This window comes from Corvus brachyrhynchos, unplaced genomic scaffold, assembly GCF_000691975.1.
Source record: "Corvus brachyrhynchos isolate BGI_N302 unplaced genomic scaffold, ASM69197v1 scaffold59, whole genome shotgun sequence".
NCBI lineage: Eukaryota > Metazoa > Chordata > Aves > Passeriformes > Corvidae > Corvus > Corvus brachyrhynchos.
Window position 1 is genome coordinate 5853128 of NW_008246054.1, and position 13502 is coordinate 5866629.

General features: G+C 42.7%; 1 protein-coding gene across 6 annotated transcripts in view; it reads right to left on the minus strand.

Moving 5' to 3' along the window:
- Nucleotides 1-270: 270 nt before the first annotated feature.
- ODF2 (outer dense fiber of sperm tails 2) overlaps nucleotides 271-13502 on the minus strand; it is an 18503-nt gene continuing 5271 nt past the window's right edge. For 5 of the 6 annotated variants that reach the window (XM_017745643.1, XM_008642357.2, XM_017745644.1 and 2 more), the window contains 16 exons: nucleotides 12879-13045; nucleotides 11724-11853; nucleotides 11244-11375; nucleotides 10298-10372; nucleotides 9580-9651; nucleotides 8900-9016; nucleotides 7842-8027; nucleotides 7441-7550; nucleotides 6619-6754; nucleotides 5458-5568; nucleotides 5175-5279; nucleotides 4461-4619; nucleotides 3470-3570; nucleotides 2773-2935; nucleotides 2320-2445; nucleotides 271-1568 (listed from right to left, as the gene is read on the minus strand). In XM_017745643.1, the coding sequence (XP_017601132.1) occupies nucleotides 1395-1568; nucleotides 2320-2445; nucleotides 2773-2935; nucleotides 3470-3570; nucleotides 4461-4619; nucleotides 5175-5279; nucleotides 5458-5568; nucleotides 6619-6754; nucleotides 7441-7550; nucleotides 7842-8027; nucleotides 8900-9016; nucleotides 9580-9651; nucleotides 10298-10372; nucleotides 11244-11375; nucleotides 11724-11853; nucleotides 12879-13045 (2064 nt within the window). In that variant the 3' untranslated portion in view covers nucleotides 271-1394. Of the gene's footprint in view, nucleotides 1569-2319; nucleotides 2446-2772; nucleotides 2936-3469; nucleotides 3571-4315; nucleotides 4620-5174; nucleotides 5280-5457; nucleotides 5569-6618; nucleotides 6755-7440; nucleotides 7551-7841; nucleotides 8028-8899; nucleotides 9017-9579; nucleotides 9652-10297; nucleotides 10373-11243; nucleotides 11376-11723; nucleotides 11854-12878; nucleotides 13046-13502 lie in introns of those variants that run through there. The other variant, XR_001865657.1, reaches the window with a different exon arrangement.

Below are 13502 nucleotides of genomic sequence, written 5' to 3' on the forward strand. Positions count from 1 at the left end.
GGGGGTTCGAGTCCCGCCCCCGGCAGCGACGCGCTAAGGACGCGGGCCGGGAAACCCCCACAAATTCACCGATTTCCCACTTATTCTGTGTATTCGCAGAGGGAGGGCTGGAACCACCTTGCACTGCTTAGCCCCGGTCGCAGAAGCATAGGGAGGGCTCCACCCGTGAACCACGGAAGCAGTCTGGAATTCAGCTGCCCGCACCAACAGCCCTGGGATGTGTTTGCTTTTCCAAACTCAGACACACACAGCATCTGAAGACGAAATCCCTACCATAACCAATTAAAATGTAGTTTATTGTTTTTTCCCCCAGCAGTTCTGGGATTTTTAAAGTGTTAAACACACGCAATTACAGATCTTTTGAAAACTGATTAGTTTAGAAAACTTTTATGACAAATACTGCCAATGACCACATCACATTGCACATACATAGGATACAACAGAGAGAAAAATAAAAACAAGGTTTATTTTTGCCCCCCTAAGAACCATTTAGTCGAAACAATAGGACACTAGAGAGCCCATGGACTTTACAGACTTGACACACAAAAGGTGTGATTTTCCAGAAGGTGCAGGTGATTTTAATGAAGAAGTTGAGTATCTGCAGCTGCTCCTTAGTTGGCTTAAGACCAAGTCAGGATTTCATGCACACCCTGAACTCACATGGCCTTTGCACCAAGACCCCATATGAAGTGATGATGATTTCCTTCAAATTTAGATTGTTTTGGCTCAGTCCTGGGTATATTCAGGATCAGAAAATCAGGGTAAGAGGAGTAAAGCAATATTAGCGTTACACTCACCAATAAAGGTAAGGATCAGGGAGTATGTAAGAATCAAGTATAAAAACCCAAACCAAATTCATAATTTCTGGTATAAAATTGTTACAAACACTGTGGTTGTGCAGGAGATAATCTCTTGTGAGTGTAGAGCCCAGGCACCTCAGTTATTTTTAGTTTCACACCAACAGTATAAAAAAATTATTTTAAAAATCCCACAAGCAAAAAACCCCCACATGATCTCCCCAACAGAGAAACGGAATGAGAAGTGAAGCACGAAGAGAGCTCTTACAAAAACTAACACACTCAACAAACCTCTCACAGATTTTAAGAGCTGAAACCATCATGACCTTACAGGAGGAAAAGGATCTTTTCCATTATACGCAAAAACACCTGGTTTTGGGGCTCAGTTTATGACCTAACACCAACCTCCAACACCAAACCAGTATTGCTGATACCCCACATTTTGATCAGATGCCAACGTCATTTTATTTTCTCATTCTGCAAGAAAAAAATCTCCTAACAGTGACCCTGAAATGCCATCCTATTTTCTATATCAATATGGCTTTGAAACAAAGCTCCTTCTGTGTGCTTAAAAAAGGTGCAAGGAGAGCATTGCTCTCAGAGGGGAGAGCGAGAGCGGCTCGGGGAGCCCAGCAAAGCACTTTCCCTAAAAACGTTGTCGTAGGAAGACTTGAGGAACTGGACGTAGTTCTGCATGCTGCGGTTGGTGCTCTCCGACTGCTCCAGCCGATCCCGCAGGTCCTGGAGGCGGCTTTCATATCGGCGCTCTGCCTGCACAGGGGAGCACAAAACAGGCTGAAAGGCAGCAACATTCATCCTGTTCATGTTAAACTCTTCCCCCAAAGTGCTGAGGAGAGCCAGAATTAGCACAGCAGGAGATGACATTACCATAGATGGTGCTGTGATATTTATAATTTGTTCTGCTCATTCCCAACTCCATTCAGCAACCCGCTGATAAAAGCAGGAGACAACATGGCTAATCAGTTGGGCTTTTAAAATACATTAGCTGTAGTTATGGGGAATTAAACACACTCTTTTCTGAAAAACAACTTGACCTGATCCATCAGCCCACACAATTCCAAGTAAAACTAAAGCAAGGAAGCAAGGTAAATAGGACACGACAAAAGATTCCCAGTCTTTCTTCTAGAAGAAATGCTTTCCTCTAGAAGAGAAATTGCACTCTCTTTGATATAGGCAAAATGAAGTTAAAATCTGTCCATGATACCTGGTGCAAATCTCCTTTGAACACAAGGAAAGTGATTCTTTCTTACACATACATAACTTTATACCAATTCATTCACATCATTGTACTCCCATTTGCCTATCACTTAATACACACTCCTGAACTGGTGACACAGCAGACGTGTCCTGTGTCACACATACATGGACACACACAACAGCACATCACATTCAGGCACAGCTCTGCATGACTTCAGCAGCACATCCACAGGATGATTTATTGATTCCAATTGTTGCCAGGGCACCACCAGTACAGCAAGAGTATCCCCCACAAGTCACTCACATCCTCTTTGCTCCGACGCAACTGGTTCAGCTCTGTTTTATTCCTGCTCAGCTGGGTCTCCAAATCCAACATCTTGGACTGGGCTGCCCTCTCTCTGGAGACTGCTCGTTCTCGAGCTTGTTCCACCTACATAGAACAACAACTTTGTTAAAGGGATGCCTATGGAAGAATGTTTTTTCCCTACCCACTGCCCACAAAAGCCCTTTGAAGTTTAACTGACACATCCTCACACATAAGCAGCAGCTCAGTCTTGTGCTTTTCTCTGTTGCAAACTGAGTTCAGTTCTTCAACAGTGCTGACAAACAGCACCAGCACATTACTTGTATTTCACTGAATACAATGATTTTAATAGGTTTGGTCATAAGCTGAGAAGATATTTTCAGCATTCTCACTGTTCCCCTTTCACAGCCTGGGTAGCTTTAGGTGAATTCACAAACATGAGAAATGACTCACTTGTCTTTTGGCATCCTCAATGGCCACCTCCAGCTGACGTGCCAGGGAGCTGCACTCACGGCTCTTCTCCTCCAGCCGCAGCTGACACTGGTGGATTGACTCCTCACGTTTTGCTATGACCTGAAGGAATTCTATGTTCTGGGCACTCGTGGACTCTAGTTTTCTAGTTTAAGACAATAAGGGAAGGAAACCTATTCATTTTAAATGGAGGGTGTTTCATTCTGCCTTTTGTCAGGTCCTGACGCCTCTGATAATAGATTCTATTCCCCCTTGAAAGGTGAGAGCCCCAAGAAACAGTTCTCCAGTACTCAAACCAAAATTTCAAAGATTGAAGGGCCTACAGAGTACCCATATACCTGCATTTTCCGAGACATTGTCACTAAAAGAAACTTATAAACATGGGTAAAAGTACTGTAATATCTAGTAACCTCAAAATTGCCAGGCTAGATTGGACAAGGAACTAGTTCCTCTGTTGTCTAAGCCATCATCCTGTCTAACAACATTCACAACAGGTGCTGCTGCAAAAGCATGTAACTCTCAGTGGACAGCTACTGATTAGAGATCCTTGTGGGATAAGCAAATGCACAGAATCCTGAAGGCATGTGGGGAACTGGAACAAGACTGAAGCTGTTTCAATCCCCTGTAAAAACAATGGAAATGGAAGGTTAAAAAGACAAGAGAGCCTAGTATTTCTAACCTTTCTAGCTCCTCCACCTTCAAGGTGAGTTGCTTTTTCTCCTCCTGGGCAGACTGATATCTCTCTCTTGTCATCTCCATTTTGTCCCCCTGGAGGTCAATCTAAAATTACAGGAATTAATTACTTCACAGAGCAGTCATTACACACACGACCAACCACCTAAAACATATGCAGCTCTCAGAAGGAAACATGCTCCATTCATAATTTCTGGAGAGCTTCAGAAAGGGAACAGTGGATAGAAGAAAACTAAACATCCATTTTGCTGATGCTTCCAGTTACAGTCTGGAAAGGTGTAGGAAAACTCTTCCGTACTGCAAAAGAAAAGCCAGGCCTGTAAATTCCTGCATGTAGAGCAGCATCTGCAAGCACAGCCAAGCACACACACAAGAACAGCAGCCACAAACATGCCAGCAGCCCACAACAGCATCAGAGCCTGAAACACCAGAGAGGTTTATAATTCCAGACCAAGCACAAAGTGGCCAAGACTAAAGTGGTCAGACAGAGATCATGTGCTATCTTGAGGCACAGCTGTAGATGTCATCCCTGTCTGAAATTATCCTGCAATACCTACACAGTCTTTCTGGGAACAAAAAACAGGAACTGGGAAAAAAACCTGAAATCAGAGTGAGAAAATGGTTGGGACAGCACCATCGGCAGAAAACTACAGGAGGGAAAGGTGACATGAGGATGGAGGTAACAGAAGCGAGGGCTGGCATTATCAAGTGCTGCCACTGCTGCTATTCAAGTCCCAGAAAGATTCTGCACCAAGGGATGAGAAACCTTTCAAATATTAAGGAATGCTACCAGCAAAGCCACCAACTTCTTGCACAAAGACATGGCACACACCTTTATTTTGCAGTGCACGTTTAATCTTTTCAAAAAGAGACGAGAACAGAGACGAAGTTTGAACCTTGCTGTGATTAGAAATTCATCTTGGTTTCGGACTTGAGGTGGTGCTCAGTGGTAGGGGTACTTTCTGCCAGTCCCTTACCAGCTGACGGAGATCTGCAATCATGGCACACAGGTCCGTGTTCTTCTTCTCGTAACACATGAGCTGTTGATGGCATTCTGCCAGCTGTGTCTCGGTGTACTTTAGGATCTCGGGCAGCTTTTCCAGTTCAGCAAGCTGGGTCTGGAAGTTCTGACGTGTCTGTAATCAAAGAAGAAAACATGAGGAACTTACAAATGTTCATAAGATCAAGACTAAAAAATTTCTCAACTTCAATGAAGCTCTGTTAGTCCACAACCATGGTGACATTGTGTGGATATTTGGCCAGTGCTGAGTTCGAAGTCTAACATCTTCCTACTCAGAAAAGCCTTCACTTAGGATCTGGCATTCTCTATGGATGGTGTAAGAATGAGAATTTTGGACTGTGGGCTTCAATTTTACTAGAAGTACAAGCTCTGCTTTTGAGGTCAGCTGTTCCACATCAGATAACGGTTCAACCTACCTAATCCACTGTTCCAAACCACTATTTCTGCAGCAAAGGAGACACTAAATAATTCCATGAGGAATGCCATATAGTCAAAAAGAAGCTGCTAAATGTTCATTCTGCAAAACTTATTGAACAAGTCCTAAGAAAAAACTGATGGAAAAGGCAGACTTAAGATAAGCCTTTTATTTCCTATTCACAGCTGTTTTTCACTAGATTCAGAACACTAAGATCCATGAATGTCTACAATGTGTCTTTAGAGGGATAGTTACCGTTTCAAGCTCCTTGTTCATTTCATCCCTTATTGTCTTGTTCTCTCTTTCACACTTCTCCAGTCTTGCAGCCAGCTCATCTGCTTCCTTTCGGGCCTTCTGTGCCTGGACATTCAAAGAAGGACCCCAGACTTTATCTATTATATATAGTTTTCAACACATGCGCGCAACGCCTTGGAGTAACTGAAACTGCTCCAGCTGGCAATAGCTAAGGCATTACAGAATAAGCCACAGTGGAAGGAGAAAACACCTTTGTGCAAGGGCTGAAGGTTCTGAGACCCACCTGTGCTGTGTAGTTTTCAATCAGCCCTTCGTAGCTCCTGACAGAGTTCTGGAGCTGTTGCAATTCCGTCTGCGCTTGGTTCAGCTTGCCCTCCATTGAGTTCAGAGCAGCCTGAAAAAAAGAAAACATTTTCCATTGAGTGCTTGGAAATATCATAAAGAATCACAGAATGAACTAGGTTGCAAAAGACTTTTGAGATCATCTAGTCCGACCTATGACCTAACCTAACACCTCCTCATCAACTAAACCATGGCACTGAGTGCCACGTCCAGGCTTTTTTTAAACACGGGACGTTCAGGGATGGTGACTCCACCACCTCCCTGGGCAGACTATTCCAGTGCCCAATCACTCTTCCAGTGAAGAATTTCTTTCTGATGTCTGACCTAAACTTCCCCTGGCGCAGCTTAAGACTGTGTCCTCTTGTTCTGTCGGTTGTTGCCTGGGAGAAGAGACTGACCCCCACCTGGCTACAGCCACCTTTCAGGGAGTTGTAGAGAGTGATAAGGTCTCCTTTTTTCCAGGTTAAACAACCCCAGCTCCCTCAGCTGTTCTTCATAGGGCTTGTGTTCCAAGCCCTTCACCAGCCTTGTTGCCCTCCTCTGCGCAAGTACCTGCCATGTGAGCTGTCTAATGTTGTCTAGACTAAGAAAATACAGTTTTATCCATGCAAGTTGCCCAAACTTTCTAGACTTCAGTGGATTGCCAAATTTGCATCAGCAGAGCACAGAGGTTTGGGATGGAAAAAATTAAGTAGGTCGCCCACAAGATGACTCATGGTAAAGGACAACAGAGAAATATGCCAGTCATTTTTGTTTTTTCTGGAGATTACCGTTCTCTCTGTATGAGCTACAGCTGTTTGCTCTCTGGTCAGCAGCGTGAAGATGTGAGGACAAGATTTAAGACCCCAGCTAGATGAAACAGTAGCTAGATTGGAGATACTCCTAGCCAAAACGTGGAAGAAACACAGTTCTCCCAGTAAGTACACTTCCTCTATCTCCTCCCAGCACACTGGCCCTGTCACAGTCAGGTTGTATGAACTGGTTTGAAACTGTATAGGAGCAATGGGTGCAATTTGACTCTGTCCTCAGTGGCCAAGAAAGTTGTTGTAATTCCCCCTTCTTTTCCTCCTAGCATTCGAGCTTCAAACCCTTAGTCACTGACCTTCAGTCTTTCATTATCCTTCTTTAAAGAGTTGTTCTCTCCAGTCTGTTGGTGCAGTTTATCCAGCAAAGCTTCTTTTTCGTCCCGCGTCTGTTCCTGCAGCTTTGCCTGCTGTTCCAGCAAGTCTGCGACACGGCTGCCACGCAGAAAGAAAATTAATCCTTAAGTGACAAGAAAGAGTAGGGCTCCTAACCCTTGAAAACTAGCTTCAGAAACATGGCTTTTCCCCATCCTTTCATCTTCCTTCTACTGTCATGTATGCACACCTCCCTGTTACACTGTTCTATACTTCAATCTTTATATACCTCCTGGAAACTAACTGGAGTTGTCCCCTTGGAGCTCAAATGAATTGTCTCAAAGATGCACAGGATAAAGATATGCCTCTCTCAGCTCATACCTACCTCCTTTTTCCTGCAGTAGCAACTGTACTGCAATGATACCAAAAGATTTATTTACCTTCACAACAAAACTGGCATCAACTATACTGCTTATCTCTTTTAATATCTTCCATTCAAGTTATTCAAAAAGACCTCAAAACAAAAATAACCTTAATTCAATGCATTACAAAATGGCACACTTTTAAGGGTCAGCAAACCTTAAAGAGTCTGCCTTTGCTGTGCCAAGTCAGCAGCAGAAGTCACATGTCTCTCTCCACCTCTTCAAACTCTGCTCTAGCCCTTATGCAGTGCTGCTTTTGCTTGGTTATTTACAAGCAATCCAACTAAAATATTCATTTCAATGCTATTATTCAGTTAAATTGTCCTTGAACTTTGAACTCATCCTCCCTCATGCTTCTTTCTCTGCACTGATTTTTATTCTAACCTGTTCAGCGTAACGACTTCCAGTTCAAGATCATCCTTCTCCTTTAGTGCTTTGTTGCAGCGATTCCTCCAGGACTCAAGCTCGCACTGGGCCTCAGCAACACACCTGTCCTGTTAGACAAGTGAAATACAAGAGGAAAAAAGTAAGGGAGAAGACAAAATCACCACTGGTGTGAGATATGCAGACAATACGCAGAGATGCCCTTAACTTAGGACATGCGGTGAATACAGTGACAGCTGAGCAAACTGGATTTGTTCTAAACTTGGCATAAATGGGCCATGGCACGAAGACAGAAATAAATTTCATTAGTTGAAAGAAGAGACTCTCCCCAGGGCTACTACCAGAAGTCAACAATTTAAAAGCATGACCTCAAATAAGGCCTCTCCTGTTTTAGCACATACTTTTTCTGCTAGCTGGGCAGTCAGTTTCTGCACATACTCCTCACTCCGCTCCGCCCGCTCTTTCTGTGCACGGACAGCTTTCTTCAGGGCCTCTTTATCACTATCTCCCTTGCCCTTCACTTCTTTCATCTGCTCCAGGGCAAGGTCCAGCTCTGCCTTATACTGAGCTTCACTCATCTCCAGATTCTGTGGGGGAAAAAAACCCACCATGTGGATTAATGCCCATATTACACCAGCAAACCCAAAGCAGCAACTAATCTCCTAGAAATGGTGATGAGAACCAGGCACAAATCCCCAGTGTTCAGCCTGGAGGTATTTGCAGTCAGGTTTCACCTACACAATCCTGTCTAAATGCTGAAAGAGACGGCAGCATGACATCTTCCTTTTCTTCCAAGAGTCTTCCTTTCTTCTTTCATAAGCTGCTTCCTAAAATACTGATTTCTCTCCTGACCAAAATAAGTACTGTTCTAACAGTCTTTTGATCTACCTGAGAACATTCTTTTTATTGACTGAAATGTTTGCATACAACAATGTTGCTTTATGCAGCTCTTATTAGAACAGTTTAAAGCTCCTCTAAAACATTAACACATTTATGTTCCTTGTAACATCATCCCAACATATGCTAAATATAAAACTCTAATCAAGATAAACCAGGGGAACTTTCTCCCCCTCATTAATATTGTAGAACACATAAACAAGAGTGATCAAACTGGCACAGCATTTTTCCAAAAAAGCAAATTAAATAGTTTCAATTTGTCTTGATGCTTGACTAAACCAAATCCATCTTTTCAACAATTATGGAGTAACTAACTTAGGAAAAGGAAAATCTAATACACATAGACCTTAAAGCTAAGATTTTGCCTCATGCCTCAAAAGTGAAAGGATTTCTCTTTTCTTACTTTATTTGAAAATCATGCTGTGTGTTAATGGCATAAACATCACCAGCCAATATTTCAGTCAACCAGACTCAGTAAGAAGCTTGTGCTACTCCCTTGTGAGTGAATTCAGTCCATGGAAGCAAAGGAAGAGACAATCCCCAGGGAGCAGTGCAGACATACCCGCAGCTGTGTAGCCAGACGGTTGTTCTCAGCTTCTTTGCTCTGCAGCTGGGCTTGTAAATGGGTTTTCATAGACTCCATAGCTTGGGAGAGTTCAAGTGCTTTCCTTGCCTTTTCCTAGATAAGCAGGAACAAGACAAACATGTTTTCACTCAATAAGCTAATAGAAGGAACACTTAATAATATGCAGTAGTCTCAGATTTCTTCACTGAATGATCTCCAGCCACCTCCAGATGGACCCTCACAGCTCTTCTAATCCAACAAAAAGGGACCAAATGAGCAGCCATTTATTTTATAACACATGTGAATGACTGGCTTGAAAGGTATGTTCTAGGGCAAAATATTCTTCATATCTGATCTCTTCCACTGCACTCCCACTTTACTTCCTAAACTAAGGAACGGATTGGAATTTGCCATTGGGAACCAACAGGAGCTTACACAGAATGGCAATTCAGTGCCCAAGCAAAGAGAATTCTACCTATCCATCCTGACACAGGTGTCTTATTAGCAGAATATGGAACCCACAATTGTGTGGGAGTTGGTATCTGTCTAGTTTTATAAGCAAGCCAGTCATCTGATCTCAAAGTAGTGGTCTGCAAACAACCTCATCTTTTGGACTATCTGTGTTTTACAGAACTGGAAAGTAGAGCAGAAAGGGAAAAACAGAAAATGGAGACTACCTTTTCTGCCACTATCTGAAGTGTGAGGCTTTCCACTTCCTTTTCTTTTCCCTGAAGCCTGATCTGAAGTTGCTGGAAAAACAAACACCACACAGATGTTCAGTAACAAACACATTTAGGACAGCAGGTAGAAGGCAAGAGGTGTAACTGCCTCCCTCTCAAGACCACCTGACCCCTGGCACTGATTGTTATCCACAACAACAGGATCCTCATCGCCAGCAAAACAGGCTGCATTCTCCTCAACCAGGAAGCAGAAGTGATACACATACATTTGTGCAACAGGGCACAGGATACCCAGTCAGGACCATATATACTCCACAGACTAAAAAGGGCATTTACCTATGTCTCACAGCAAGTTTTATAACTTCTGGCAACGCAAGAACTCTTGTCTCAGTTTATGGAGAAGGAAATGAACAAAAACTGGCACAGGGTAACTCATTTGGTGACAGAGCCCAATACACCGAGTTATCCCCATTCTAAGCCCCTTTCATTTCAAAGGCAATGAAAATCTACCCACTTTGAAACGCAGGTTGTTAACCGGAGGAGCAGTGTCGTGGCTCTGATTACCACAAAAGCTAAAATATTTTTTTTATTGATCTAAAAGGCACTAGTGTAATATTTGACAGCAGAATATAAGACAAAGAAGGGCTTGTCATTTTAGATCTTTCTGCTTTATCTTTTAAAATTTTAAAATAAAGAGAGATTGTGGTTTGCTTACCATGTTCTCTGCATCTGAGTCAGCCAGCCTTTTCAGCAGCAGTCCTTGCCGATCCAGTACCTTCTGGGCATCCTTCTACAAAATAAATACATGAGAAAAACTGTTAACTAAAAAGTCAATCTTATAAAGCTTCTTTAAATGGAACTGGGAAAATCAACTATTTCCTCCCAGTTGCAGCAGCAATTCTTAGAATATATCTAGAAACATCGCATTTGCTATATTTTACATACCATTATCCATCTCAGAAAGCTTTTCCAATTCCCAGTCAAAGATTAAAATAAAAAGCATGATGGCAATGTAAGATCATTCTGAACTCTCCCACTACTCAGGGAAATTCATGTGGAAAAATTCAGACCTTTTATCCAGCCCCACTGGTGGCTGAGGTAACTGTTACCATCAGCCTGCTTTTGCTGAAATGGAATACAAACTACAGAAAGAATAGAAATTTCATTTCTCTATTGCTCTTACAAGCAATACAGAATTGTTCTGTACAAGCACCACAGAATTGTTTTCAGTTTCTCTGTTGTTGCCCTCAATGCCTACAAGTTCTGAATATCCACAGACTCCCATTAGCTGAGGCCATATCAACTCCTCAGACTCCAGGCAATCCAAGTGCAGCAGCAGTGTTTGAGAGTAGCAAGATCAGCAGATACAGCCGTATCCAGAGGAGACAGCTAGCAACACAGCAGTGCCTGAACCCTTTAATATAGTCAAAGACTTAGAGGCTCTACCATCCTCACAGCAGAAAAGTCAGTCTTAACTCTATGAATTAGACAGAGATAAAGAAAAAACCCAAATAAAAACTATCCAGCCTTTATGGGCTGACAGGGTCTACTGCAGGGCTGGGAGAAAGAGTTGAAAGATTTCAAACTCAAATCTCCCTTCCAGCCCACGAGACAACACAGCCTCCTGTAATCAGCCAGGTTCCACACACAGCAGCTCTCACCTCCCGGGCCCGCTGCTCTGCAATAAGCTCTCTGAGTGTCCGGTTGGTTTCTTCAAAGGTGCTCAATTTCTGGAGCAGAAGCTCTTTTTGTCTTGTTAGAGCATTTATATCTGTGCTGCTCATGTGTTTCTCCTGAAGGAAAAAACATTAAACAAACAAACAAAAACCAAATAAAGAAACAAAAATAAACAAAGAAACCAGAAAAACAAACCACAATAACTCAAACAAACAAAACCCACAACACATAAACAAAAGGAAATAATTGTTCACTTGTGTGCAGAAGGTACCTGGAATTAAATACCCCACTTTCACACCAAACTAGGAAACACCTTAAGGATGTTAAATCTTAACATCCTTATCCTTATGTTACAATCACTTTTCCTTATATTTTGCTGCATTAGCAACTATAACATTATTTTTTTTAAGACAACTATTCAACAGGACAATGTACTAAAGACAAGAACAAAAAAGGACACCTACAATGTTGAGTCTCCCAATGGTATTTTTCAGGGCATGGATCTGTCTGGCAGCTGCTGCTCCATCCCTTTCTGCTTCATTCAGCTTGGACATCAAACACTCCTTCTCCTGCTGCAAGCACTCCTTCTGTAGCCTGCAAGGAGAATTCAGCCATCAGAGAAACAAGAAGCTTTGGCAGCTGTACCAGTCACTGTTGATAAACAGTTGATTGGGTTAAAATTCATAAAAAACCCAAATCAGAGGATAAAAGCTCCAAACGAAAACTGCTTAAGATTTGCCCTCTTTCAGTGTGGAAGCTGTTTTGAGAGAAGGCAGTAAGCAGACACCAGGAGCTTGCTAAGATCACAGCTATGAAATTTAGAGGGAACAAATCAGGCTTACACCAAAGTCTGCACACACTGCTAAACCCAAAACACAATGGTGTGCTTTTCCTGGGTACTTATGCCACACCAGAAATAAGACTCTGAATGGCCAAACAAAAAACAGAAAAGCACACCAAGATATGCAGCTCAATGTTTTTAGCCAGGACTTGTAATCTCAGAAGCATTCACAGAGCTTTCTGAAAAAGGAATACAAAGCATTAACTTCCAAGTGATCTTTCTTAAGGAAAAAATAAAACTAACTCTCTTAAAACACTACTGTCCCCCTGGAGACACAAACTTCTCTAATTCTTTGGACACAAAGCAGATGCACAAATGTCAGACTCGCAGACCTTCAGGATCACTAAGAAAAAAGCCCATGGTTCAGTCCTCTCAGGGGCTGTCACGCCTGTCTCTAGGATTTTTATAAAGGTCAAAAATTCTCCTCTAGTTTTCAGCTCCATGTTTATTAATTTCTTGTTCTATCAATATCATCACAATTCAAAGCAGAATCCTTTAACCTTCAAAATATTAATTCCAGAGCTAGGATGACCCTCCACACAAGCCAACTGTTCTAGGATTCCTCTAAAAGTAGGTTTTTTTTCCATTCCAAAAATCGTGCTAGAGCCCTTCTCTGCAGCTATTGCAATTTGGTGCTCCCCTTCTAAAAGGTGACAAAAAATCCAAGTGCATCAGTTCTTCAACAGCAGCTACGACCTCAGATCACATCAGCAATAAAGGAGGGAGGTGCCTGTGGATACCACTAGTGCAGGGACAGTGAGAAGTGAAGCTTTCTTACACAGTCAGGTCCTTCTCCTCCTTTATGCGCTCAATGTTGCGCCGGAGCCGCGTGTTCTCGTGCTCTGTTTCTACGAGTTCTTGTGTGACCTCATTCAGTTCTTCCTTCTGCTCCTCCAGGAGACGCTTTGCCATTTGCTCCTGTTCCTCCATTTTCTGCATCTTGACCTGAAGATATTGGAATAAAACTTAAACCAGGGGCTTTGGAACTGATACACAGAATCCACATGCCAAATCAGTGAACCATTTAGAGTCAATTAACTTACTGAAAGTATAGAAAAAAAAAAAGTATCTCCTCCCAGTTGACAAGTGACAGGACATGAGGAAATAAACGGCCTCAAGCTGTGTCAGGGGATGTTCAGGTTGGACATCAGGAAGAATTTCTTCACAGAAAGGGCTGCCCAAGGAGGTGATGGAGTCACCATCCCTGGAGGTGTTCAAGAACAATTGGACACGGCACTCAGTGCTCTGGTTTATTTTACAAGGTGGTGATGGATCAAAGGTTGGATTTGAGGATCTTGGAGGTCTTTTCCAACCTTTAACAAGTCCAAGTGCCAGGTCCTGCACTTTGGCTACAAAAACCCCCCGCAGCACTACAGGCTGGGGGCAGAGTGGCTGGACAGCG